The sequence below is a fragment of the Acinonyx jubatus genome, chromosome D3 (assembly GCF_027475565.1).
Source record: "Acinonyx jubatus isolate Ajub_Pintada_27869175 chromosome D3, VMU_Ajub_asm_v1.0, whole genome shotgun sequence".
NCBI lineage: Eukaryota > Metazoa > Chordata > Mammalia > Carnivora > Felidae > Acinonyx > Acinonyx jubatus.
The window spans coordinates 63,559,381-63,571,423 of record NC_069392.1 but is presented as its reverse complement, the minus strand read 5'-3'; the positions used below and the strand labels follow the sequence as shown (position 1 = coordinate 63,571,423).

Below are 12,043 nucleotides of genomic sequence, written 5' to 3'. Positions count from 1 at the left end.
TCCTGTAGTTCTTACAAGCGCCACCCCCGCCCCCCCATTACTCCCACCTGCAGTCAAGATTGAGAGCCCCTCCTCTAGGGGCTCACTAGTGTGTCTTTCAGTTTTGCAATGGAGGGAGGGAGTCAGCACCACTTGTGGGACTTCCTTATGTATCGTCTTGCTTTGAAAGGACTCTTCCGCAAATGGCAGAGCAGATACTACGTGGTGAACTCAAAACAAGCCAACCTGTTTTCCCATTGCTGTGTGTCTGTGATGAGAGAGTACACTGTCTCCTTCTGCCTCAAATCAGTTTCCATCTCTGTAAAAGGGGCAACAGCCACCACAATTCTGCACTTGGGAGTTTGTGAAGGATGTGGATGAGAACAACAGAATTCTTTGCCTAGATGGAAGGGTTCACAATGCTCTGTAGCGATTCCCTCTACTACTCTGAGATGTGTAAATTTTTTTTTTCCTGGAACCTGGTGAAGTATAAGAAAACTCAACACAATGTACCAAAAGTAAAGATGAGGCTGCTTATCCTTGTATTATCAGTGGTCAGTCTGGGTTTGACCTACCTTAACAGCATGGATAAGCTCTGATTCAAGGTGGCATAGCAGAAGTGGTTTAGGACTACTGATCTAGACTGCTTGGGTTCAAATCCCAATTCTGCCACGTATGGGCTTTGTGACTTTACCTTCTCTATGCTTGTTTGTAAAGTGAGGATGTTATTACTAATTTCACAAAGATATTGTAAAGATTAAATGAAATAATACATGTAAAGTTCAAAGGACACTTTCTGGCATATAGTATACTCTTACTAAGTCCTCATCATATGTACACTTAACCAAAGGCAGTGTGAACATGTATTAACACCAACTCCTGTTGAGTCAAACATGAGCTGGATGCTCTGGATTTTCCAAAGCTTCCATTTTAATCTTTAGAACTGTTGGTGCTGAACTTGTAGGCAGCGGGTATTCATTGGAATAGAGTCAGGTCATTGTGATTCTGTTGCGAAACACATAATCACATGAAACAACAAGCAACTTAGGAACTCAGTAATTTCATGCCAACAAGAAAGTACCTGGGAGGAAGGTCTAACTCTCCAACCTGCCCTGCTACTTCTCAGTGTGGGGCACCCATTCATAACAATCAAAAACATGGAACATCATGGAGCCATAGACTACTGTCATGGCTCCTTCTCTGGAGAGATGCACAGCTAGGATATCTATCTACTCAGAAACTCCATAACCACACCTTCCTAGAAAGCAGCTTTTCCTCACAAAATATTTGGGGTTCTTGCATTAAAAACTTCTGAAGCCCAGGATGTTATGCAGATGATTCTACATCCCTTGATGATGTATGAGCAGAAATGACTATGGGGCCCGAGGAAAATGGAGTAAAGTTTATTTAAGGATGAAAAAGCTCTTCTCTTTTGAATACTGGGCCATACTTATTCTCAATCCAGGGATGAACATGGCAGCTTCTCAGCCTGCACTTCCTTCTCGGCCCCCATTTTGCTTAATGGTACTGCTATTTCTCTAATCACCCAACTATTTGCCAGGTCCACTGATTGTGCCTCCATAATTTCTTTGGAATTCAATCCCTCAGCAACAGTCCCACTAACCCCAGTCCAGCTGCATTCCCTGTGTCTCAAATGGACCCATGGCACAGGCTCATTACTGGATCCCTTCTTCACTTCATCCCACCTACTACCTATGTCAGCATCATCTCTGCCACAGCACCAGCTCCTCCCCATCCTCAAACCTTCAATGGCTCCACCTTCAGGTGGATTTTAAGATCTAAACTCTGGATCCCGACTCAAACAAATCAACTGTAAGACAACATGTTAGGGTAATCAGAGAAATCGGAATATGGACTTGGTATCAGAAAATACAAAGGAATTACTGTTACTTTTGGTAGGTGTGATAATGGCATTGTGACTGTATTTTTTTTTAAAAAAACTATTTGTTTCTTCTTACTGAAGAATTTATGAGTGAAATAACATAACTGGGAGTTTTAAAAAAATACTCCCCCCCAAAAATTAAAATTAAAATTATAGTTATATACATATAAAATCTATATGCATATATAAAATTGCATATATATGTGTACATATTTATATATATTTATATATATCCATAGATATCTATATACATATCTATATCTTGCAGTATAAAGTAAGATTGGCAAATAGTAATTATTATTGAAGCTGGCCCAGCAGTGTGCTGGGAACCAATCATATCAGCTTCAGAAAGCTGACTGTCAAGGACTTTGCAAAGAGTTTGTTAAACCATTGGCAGCTTAGAATTGGTCATGATGGGGATATTTAAACCACAGAAATTAGCAAATGCTACAAACCAGGGCTTTGGTGGAAACAAACCACTGAAGTTGGATAATAGATAATAACAGTTGGGTAATATATGGAGGTTTATTATACTTTTATGCCTACTTTTGTATGAGTTTGAAAACTTCAATAACTGCTCATTAAAAAAAAATCCAACTATTTCCCCAGATATTTAAGATGTTCTTGCAATTTGGTTCCAACCTAATTTGCAACTATTATCTTCACTCCAAGTCTCCAGAACATTCCCAAGCATCTCCACCCTTCTTTTGGTCTTCATCTGGGCTTCCCCTGACCTGGAATAAGTTCACTACTTCACTATCACTCATTTGGCCCAGGTACAATGACACCTCCACTTGGAAGACTTCCCAGCTTACTCTATATAGATAAATTTTCTCCTTCTCCTGAATTCTTAAATAACTTAACCAGTAGTTCTCTAATGGAAGAAAAAAATTTAATTCACTAGGCTGGCAGTCATCACAGTAGGCTGCTTTCACAACATTGTATCATTTGATCCTTACAACTATCTGTGAGATTAGCTACACAACTTTTGTTCTTTAATAAGGAAAATGAGGACTAAAGACATTAGGCAACTTTCCCAGGGTTGCAAAGTTGGTATCAGTGGCAGAACATTACAGAACTGAGGAATTCTGGGAAAGACTTTGCACAGCAGGGAGTGCCACATAAAGGTCCCCATGGGTGCCTTTGCATAAAATGGCAACTTGATGACAGAAAGCCCTGTTTTCTTGACACTGAAAAATGTCTTCCTATATGTTCTTGACTTACTTCCTTCTTGCCTTTCACTACATTGTACCCTTAACCATAATAGCAATGGACCTTTTAGAAGTTCCTTACAAATGGCTACCCCTGATAGGACAGCTATTACATCTGCCCCACAAAATTCTGTCATGAGGCACACTTGAAGTAAAACTCCATTTTTTCTACAGGAAGTATCCTCCTCTCCTCTAAGACCATGGGGGAGTGTATAAAATAGGTGAGGAACAAGCCCTTTAGTGGGCTCTTTCCTCTGGAAAGAATGGGTTTTTTCAAGGTCACTTTCCCAGCATAGACACTGGGCATGCGAAGCCCTGCATCTGAGTCTGGACCCTATACTATGGTTATTTCTTTACCACATCCCCCACCCCTTGTAAGTGTGCACACAAATGCCCATGGGCACATTCACATGGACACCTCGCTGGAAAGTTTAACAAGTCTTCACATCCCTGCAGGAACTGAGAAACAAAAAAACTAAATGCCAAGTAGCCTTGGACGCTAGATTGAGGGCAGTGGAGTTAGCACTTGCATTTGCTCCTGGAGATCTCAGTCTACAAAAGTACTGTGATGTCTAGCAAGGGGGAGGTGGTAAATATATGATGGGCCCAGCAACTAGATCAAAAGAGCCAGCTGCTAGAAGATTCTTCAGTGACATGGAAAGCATGCAAAGAAGGTAACAAAAAGCATATAAAATATGGTATCACATTTTTAAAAATCCAACAGATGCATATTTATTGACATAACAACAAAGACTGTAAGACTATCTCCCAAAATGTCATTATCTATATTTCTGGGGTGGAGTTAGAGGAGTTTTTTTCTGTTTTTTTCTGTACTTTCGAGATTTATTTTTTAAGTTATATATTTTTTCAAGGGTTTTGTTTTTTTAATTTTGAGAGAGAGAATCCCAGGTAGGCTCCACTCTGCAGTGTGGAGCCCGACACGGGGCTCGAACCCAGGAACCATGAGATCACAATCTGAGCCAAAATCGAGTCAGACGCTCAACTGACTGCGGCACCCAGGAACCAAACTATATTTTTTAACAGTTAATGCCCATCACTGCACAGGTTACAAATATTTTTCTCGTGGTAAGAACTTTTAAGACCTAGTATCTTAGCAACTTTCAAATATACCGTATTATTAATTATAGTCACCATGCTGTACATTATATCCCTAAGACTTATTTATTTTATAACTGGAAGTTTGTACCTTTTGACATCCTTCACACATTCAAAAGTTTCTACAGTGAATACTTATACCTTTTATATGGGGGGTGGGGTGGGGAGAATAGAAAGAAAATCAGAGAAGAAAGCATTTGATTGGTGGATTTTGCTAAAGGGAATGAGATGCCTGCTTTTATTCTCATGGAGGGTGGAGAGGTATAGTCTGGCAGAAGGGAATGAGGGTCCCCATTTCCAACTATCCAAAGACAAGAAGAAAAGGAAACTGAGTGCATCTGTTTCTTCAAAAAAGCAAAAGAACAAGATAATGGAAAATAAAAATGCTTGGGGCTGGAACCAAATGGAAGGGAAGGGTCTGGGGGGGCTTCAAGTGTGGATTTCAGAAGCTTTTCTGAAAAACCCATGCCTTTAAAACTAGCTAAGAATGGCAGCCACCTGTCAGCCCAGGCCTGACTCTAGGAGACAGTTCCATCCTGTGCAGTCCAGAGGCCAAGTACACCAGTCCAGGAAGAACACTCATCATTATCCTCCCAGACTTAGAACCTTAGCATCCATCATCAGGCTCGTCCTTGGAAGTAATGTGTTTGTTTCCAGGAATGAGTATGGTGTCTTTACAAACCAATAATTGTGGGGAGAAAGACAGTCACTTCCTTACCCTCCTTTATCTGGATGCAGAAAGGACAGAGACAAAGAGACAGAACAGTTTAGTTCAATACAGTTGCTGCCCCACACTTTCAACACTGAGAGCCATCAAAGATTACGGAGGGAATTGTGGCTATTTTCCTTACACAGTTGCAGCAGGAACAGGCACCAAGGAGAAGAAAACCCTTTATATGCATGTGATAAGTGTGAATCCTGTGAAAGCTGACAGCCTGTCAATGCAACTGGGGGGGGGGGGTCCTAGATGTCTTAGTGAGGTCCCCTCCTGAAAGTCCCCCACAGTTCCTGCAAGGGAACGTGTCTGTGAATTATTGCAGACATCAGGATGCATGGGGCTCAGTTTCATCTGAAACGAAAAGAGGAAAATAACAACAGAAACCGACAATTTGGTGCAGTGGGGCTGGGAGAAGGCAGCCTAAAGCACGTGGGCAGCATTTGGTTTCTGTTCGGAAGAGCACCCAAAAGGTGGTGTTGACTTGAGACACATCCGGGCCTTTTTGATTTAGGAATAACACTGGAGAATTAACTTTGATCTGGGCATTACACTCTGCCCACAAGATTCCCAGGGCTTCCTGGCCTCAGGAACACACATCCTGAGGAGTGAAAAATATGCATTTATGTCTCCAGCCTCAGGGGATGTCACACAAATGGAATAATGTGGAAAGGTCAGACAGAACCAGGAGAGTGAGCCATCTGCACCAGCTAGTGTGGGGTTATCTGTGGGAGCACAGAAGCAGCCTTTCTAGAATCACAGCCTCAAATATTATGGACATACCCCAGATATATCTAACCTTTCCTTTCCTTAATAGTTCACTTTAAATCTAATATCTAGAAATGTAGCTCAAAAAACGTGGCAAGAATATGACCACCTCAGAAAGAATCAGTGCCAAAATCATAGAGGCAAGCATATACACACACCCCTTCCGTAAACTCAGTCTCTACTACATGCCTTTCCAAGCCATGAAACATCACAGAGGCCTTTTTTACCCTGTTTATTTCTATAAATTTTCAGATAAAAATGAACCTTTAACTGGGATGCCACTGCGTGTGAGTGTAGCCATGGATGGGGTAAGGGTAAATGTTGATTTTCTTTCGTCTCTGTTTCACATCCCTTAGCTCACCTGGAAGTTTGTATGAATATGTGAATGAGTGATTATCAGTTTTCAGTAGTTGTCAAAAGGTTTGCTGGTAATCTACTTTTAAGACTTCATGCATCAACAATGGATAACAAGGATCAACAGAAGGGCACCAAATCCCAAACCAGTGCAAGGATTCATCTTTGACTCTCACCCATGGAGCTCTTCGTTTTGTTCCATCTCCTTCTCAAGCCTCTCATTTTCTACTCTTTGCTCTTGTCCCCAGCTCTCTGTGTGATCTGGGGCCATTTCTTATCAAGACCCCCATCCTTGGTTCCCTTGCAGGATGAGGGGACATAGGATGTACCACATGTAGAAGTATAGTGAGGGCATGGTGAGCTCTTGGATATGAAACAGATTTAAAGAAGAAAACATTACCAAATATATGGAATTCTTGCTACTAGAAAATTACTTGCTCTGTCCCAGATGTTCTCTTCTGTGAGCTACGGTGTCTCCCCACAGAGGTACAGAACAATGGGGATCTTAGGAAGGGCATTGGTTGGGTAGTGACAAAAAGGTTTATATTAAAAGAGGGATGGGGCAGGGATGGAGGACCACAGCTGTCACTCTTGGGTTTACCTCTCTTTGTATACATGTTGCATCTCCACTGGGGTCTGTGGAGGAACAAAAGGATCTCAGCGTGTCTGCTCTGTATATGTGTGTATGTGTGTTGATGCTTATGTGTTCCTGTGGTACCAGTAATACTCTTCCAGGGACAGGGAGGGTGATTTTCCATCTTTACCGCTGCCAAGGGGGGTTTCAGAGAGCCCTTGCCTGCTCCCTTGTGTGTTCTGCCTGTGATGACCTCCAAACAGCACTCTGGCCAGAGAGAATGGTGGCCTATTTCCTGCCCATGGTCAGCAAAATGCAACCATCTCTCTGTGCACGAGTCTGAGATGACCTGGCCACCAGCCCATGACTCCAAGTCATATTCGCACAACGTTTTCAGAAATGTGAGTATCGTGTCCCCAAAAAGGGAAATCCATGGGAGAAAGCCAGCCCCACCCCATCCTCTACCTCCCTGGTTTTAGCCTTTTCCTGTGCTAGACTGTGCACCACCAAGCATTACTGCCATCTTGGCCTATTTTTTTTCCCTGCTATAAAATATTAAGAAAGATAGCAGAAAAAGATACTTTTGTTTGCAATGACATCAAGCAGGAGCTCATTGTCAAGGGTGACAGAGTCAGTCTGATGGAGAAAATGTAAATCCAAGATGGGGGTTTCTGCCCTGGCCCCAACTTCATGTGGTCATGACCAAACTAGAACACTTCACTTTCCTGAGCTTCATAAAAGGATTGGTAGACTCACCTGTGGCTGAAATCCTTTGAGGTCACTGGCTGCAAGGTCACTGGCTGTGAGGAGCTGGAAAAGAACAGAGGGGTTTTCTGAGTTTGCACAAGTTTGCACACACTGTCCTCAGGACAACTTATCAGCGATGGACTTACCACTATCTAGATCTGGAGCTAAATGTGGTATTTCTGGGCCAGGAACCTGGACCCAACAACCTTCTCACCTGGTGTCCACCACAGCTCTGACTTCTTCAACTCCCTCTGCAGCCCCCTGTCCAAGCACCTCCAATTCTACAAAGGGTCTTACATTACAGATGGGATTATGTATGCCCTTCAGCAGGTCCACAGCCTCCTGAAATTGTCAGTACAATCATGTGTGAATTTATAGATGTAGAACACTTCCTTAGGGAGAGGGTCCCTGTCTTCCTACTATCAAAGTAGTCTGTGATATCATAAGCTAAAGAGACAGTTAAAGACTGTCTCCTCCGGGAGGGCTGCTTCTTCCTCTTCCTCTTCCTCTTCCTCTTCCTCTTCCTCTTCTTCTTCCTCTTCCTTTCCCCCTCCTTCTCCCTTCCCCCTTCTTCTCTTTCTTCCTCTTCTACTTCTTCTCCTTCAGTTAGACCAGTAAAAAATAACCCTCCCTTTACCCACCTACATGTGACTCAGTTTCCCTTTATCATATATTACCTTTGATCTTATATACTATGTAGGTATTCACAGCTTATGCCTCAAACTGCCATGCACAGTATTAGAAGATAAGAGTCAGGTTTATATAGTTTCTGTGTTTAATCAATATTAAAGGGTCAAGTTCATGTTTTGATATTTTTGCATCCTCTCCAGAAAGCACCAAATAAAAGCGTACGATTAATTGCTAAAATAATCACATTCTTTATTGTTGCACAAAAATGCTGGGAAATTGTAGGATAAAGAGAAAAAGGGCAGATGCTTATTTTGATTCAAGGAGTGTGACTGCTAGCTTTGTTAGGCCTGGAGAGCATCTGTGAAAAAGAGGAAAGATTTCATGTTTGCTGTAACAATATTTTGTTCGGTTCAAGAAAGAGAGGGAGTCATGCTGGGCTCCAATGCCTCTAGCCTTCAGGAAAGCTAAACTGGGCTGCTTAGCTTCTCTAAATCACTTTGCCAAAAATGATACATAAAGTGGTGTTAACTCCAGAATAGAGCAGAAAGGAGGTAGACAGCGTACACACTGTACCTTTCTCCCCACACCCAGTCCTGAGGGCTAGATTCCTCATGCTGAAGGTGCCTGGAGAAGGTGGCATCAGTCCTGACAGACAGACAGTCTGGCCCCTCTGTTTGTTATGAAACAACCAAGCAACAAGCCATTAGGGTACCTGATTAGACACCGAGGGCCAAACCTAATCATAAGACTTGTTAGTCCCTGCCTTTAAGGAACCTACAGATTGGTCAAAGGATGAGATATGTTTATGTCAGTGCAAGCAGAGGGTAGTAGAGTGTAAGCATCAAACTGTGTGCATAAAGCAAGAAAGGTCAAGGCAGGGTTGCTTTAGGAAGATGGAGATGGAACTGAGCCTTGCAAACGCAAAGGTGGCAGAGCAAGGGGCTTTGGATGGGCAGGTGGAAGAAGAAAGACATGGATGAGGATGTGCCAGTCCCAGCCCAGCTCCCTTTGCATCTGCTCATTGCCAGCCACGGTGTACAATAAGGAGAAAGGAGGGAATTAGGAGACACCGAGGGTAGAGAATAGCCTAGGTAGCCAGCAGTGTGGTCCCTGCCTTACATACTTTATTAAGCTTCATGACTGTCACGTGAGATCAAAAGTATCTCCACTTTATGAATGGGAAAACCGAGACTCAACGGAGGTTAAATAACATTTTCTAGGTCACGCAGGTAGTACGTGTATGTATCCACAACTATATTTTCCCAAAGCTCGTCCTCTCCCTTCTATGCTATGATGCCTCCGGATTATAGCACATTGGTGATAATTTGTGGAGGTGGAGTAGGAGAAAAAAAAAACGAGTGTTACTTTATTAGTCAATGAGCCACAGGCAGTAACATAAAGCATATCCCTATGAATGACCCTTCACTGACCCTTCTTCCAGACATTCTTTCATTTAATTGGTAATGACCATCTACTCTTCAGAGCTTATCAGTGCAGTCTAAGCCTTTAACTTTAGCTGAGCAAAGGTTAGGGTAGAATTGGGGAGGAGTGACAGAAAGTCTGGAGTGAGGTATGGGCATGGGAGTGACCTTTGCAAGGACAGAGCCACCAACATGTGTTAACACGTAGGATCAAACCTCGAATTCTCTAGGCCTTGGGAATCCAACAGGCAGGGATCTTTCTTTCCCTCTTTTAACAGGGTTCGCCAGAGAGAAAGCATGAGACAAAACATCTACTTCCTCCTATCATGAAATGCTTCATCTAGAGTCAACCACAAGGGTGTTTACAGCATCAAAACATATGCACTATTCCCTCGTGTCAATGGTTTTGGGATTGAGAAGTTACCAGATCCATTTGTTTGGTTGGATATAGAGATAATGGCATCTTTGGTTATTACTTGTTATGTCCCTAGCTCAACAAAATTAGGATCTATCCCACCTTCCTGGAAGCCTTAATATCTTCCTTCCTTCTCTTCAAAGGAAATCAGATGCATGTAACTTAGTTCTTAATTATTTAAGGCTCTGTTTTGTGTTGTCGTGTGTATTTTTTGTTTTATTTTTTCACTTAACGAGACCAGGCCCAACAAGACATGATTTATATCTTATGTAACTTCTGCATTCCTCAAAGTGATGAGAAGAGTCTAAACAGGTGATTAGTCAATAAATACCTGTTGGCCAAATGACTTAAAAGGAAAGTGGTGAATATTGTCAACCTAGAGGTGAAGACTAGAACGGCTAAGTTGCTGAGCCTGGAGAAAAGAAGTGTGAGAGACAGCTTATGACACCCTTCAAGTCGACAAGAGGAAAGGGCACTCAACATCTAGAGCATTTCCTGCATGAAGTAGGCACTCAGATATTTGAATGAATTAATTAACTTACATGATGAGAGCAAGCTCTTCTCTCCTTGCTGTAGGTTTTATGAGTGAACACTTCAGTGTAGGAGTCAAAGTTAAATTGAAGGAAAGCCGGTATGAAAGAGAAAGTGGTTGAAAAGTGAATGAACCCACTACCAGAAAGAGAAGGCAAGCTCCCTTGCCTGTGGATGAAACAACACAGTGAGCCCATGGCCATTCAGATGTGGTCGTTTATCTGAGCTGGGTTTGGGGGAGACAGGAGGTGTCGGGTATGGTTACCAAGTACTTCCAGAACTTCTGAATGTTTTACCTTTGAAATTCTGAACTATTTCCATCACAATCTAGCACAGAGATAATCTAGGTGTTATCTGACATGGAAACAGCCAAAGGCAAGCTTTGAGACTTCCTCCCTCAATGGTTCCAGAATGAACAGTGTGCAGAAGTCTGCTTTTCCCAAAACATCCAGCTAGGAATCCCTGCCTGCCTGGCTCCTGGATTCTACCCTTGCTCTAACCCAAATACATGAACTCTTTGGCAAAACACAGACCCTACTCCTTGGCCACTCCCATTTACAAAGCTGATTATTTCCTAAATGTCTACACATTCCACACGCAGGAAAGGAGAAAGGACTGGTCCCCAGCACTGAAGCCTGTGCTCAGATGTAGATTAGAAATACAGGATAGGAAGTCCTCCTGCATTCTGAAATTGCAGCCCACCCAGATCTGTACCCCAAAAGAGTTCCAGTCTTAAAGACTATCAGAACCTGAAGGAGACAGCTGAAGCTCTCTGGGTGGATAAGAAAAATCACCATGTCTACAGTGGGGTCAGGAGCCACTTCTGTTAGGGAACTGGAGCAAGGGAAGGTAGTATAATCAGAGAGCTCCTACTGTGTCCACCTCTCCCTCCCTTCAACCAGAGTGGTTCTGTTTTTCTTTCTTTCATGTACACAAATTAATTTAGAGTCAAATGTTCTGCCACTGAAATGAATTTCAACCTTCCAGACTAAGTCCTTATTTTGCAGAAGAAGTTGATAAGTGACTTCTTTAAAAAAATTTTTTTTAATGTTTATTTATTTTTGAGACAGAGGGAGACAGAGCGTGAGTGGGGGAGGGGCAGAGAGAGAGGGAGACACAGAATCTGAAACAGGTTCCAGGCTCTGAGCTGTCAGAGCAGAGCTCGATGCGGGGCTTGAACCCACGAACTGTGAGATCATGACCTGAGCCGAAGTCGGACGCTTCACTGACTGGGCCACCCAGGTGCCCCAATAAGTGACTTCTTCAAGATCACATGGCTGGTTAACAAGAAGCCCTGGTGAGTCCTGTAATCCCCAGTCCCTCTGCAGAAACCCCCACTAGTGACCATCTCAGTCCAGTCCAACCCTAAGTCCAGACACAGCTGGCTGCCTGCTCTGTGCTGAAAGAGAGGTGCATATGCTCAGAACACAGGAGAAACTGAGGCCTGGGCAAGAAGACATTCAGGTGTCCCTCCACAAAGCCAAAGCCACTGCCCTGAAAAGCATTGATCTAGACCCTCTCCAGACCATCCCCCTACTCAGAGACTGGCCTCATTCTGTCCCACTGGAAAACCGTTCACTGCCCAGAGCAGCCTGGCTGTGCGGGGAGGCATCCAAGACAGGCAGGCAGAGAGGGAGGAAAATGCAATCTGCTATGGCTCTGGGGACTTCAATCAGGCT

At 43.1% G+C, this 12,043-nt stretch overlaps 1 protein-coding gene across 5 annotated transcripts in view; it reads right to left on the bottom strand.

The window, feature by feature from the left end:
* SETBP1 (SET binding protein 1) overlaps positions 1 to 12,043 on the bottom strand; it is a 374,943-nt gene that overhangs the window by 179,167 nt on the left and 183,733 nt on the right. For all 5 annotated transcript variants that reach the window (XM_053205508.1, XM_053205512.1, XM_053205510.1 and 2 more), the window contains exon 3: positions 7,377 to 7,430. In XM_053205508.1, the coding sequence (XP_053061483.1) occupies positions 7,377 to 7,430 (54 nt within the window). The remainder of the gene's footprint in view (positions 1 to 7,376; positions 7,431 to 12,043) is intronic.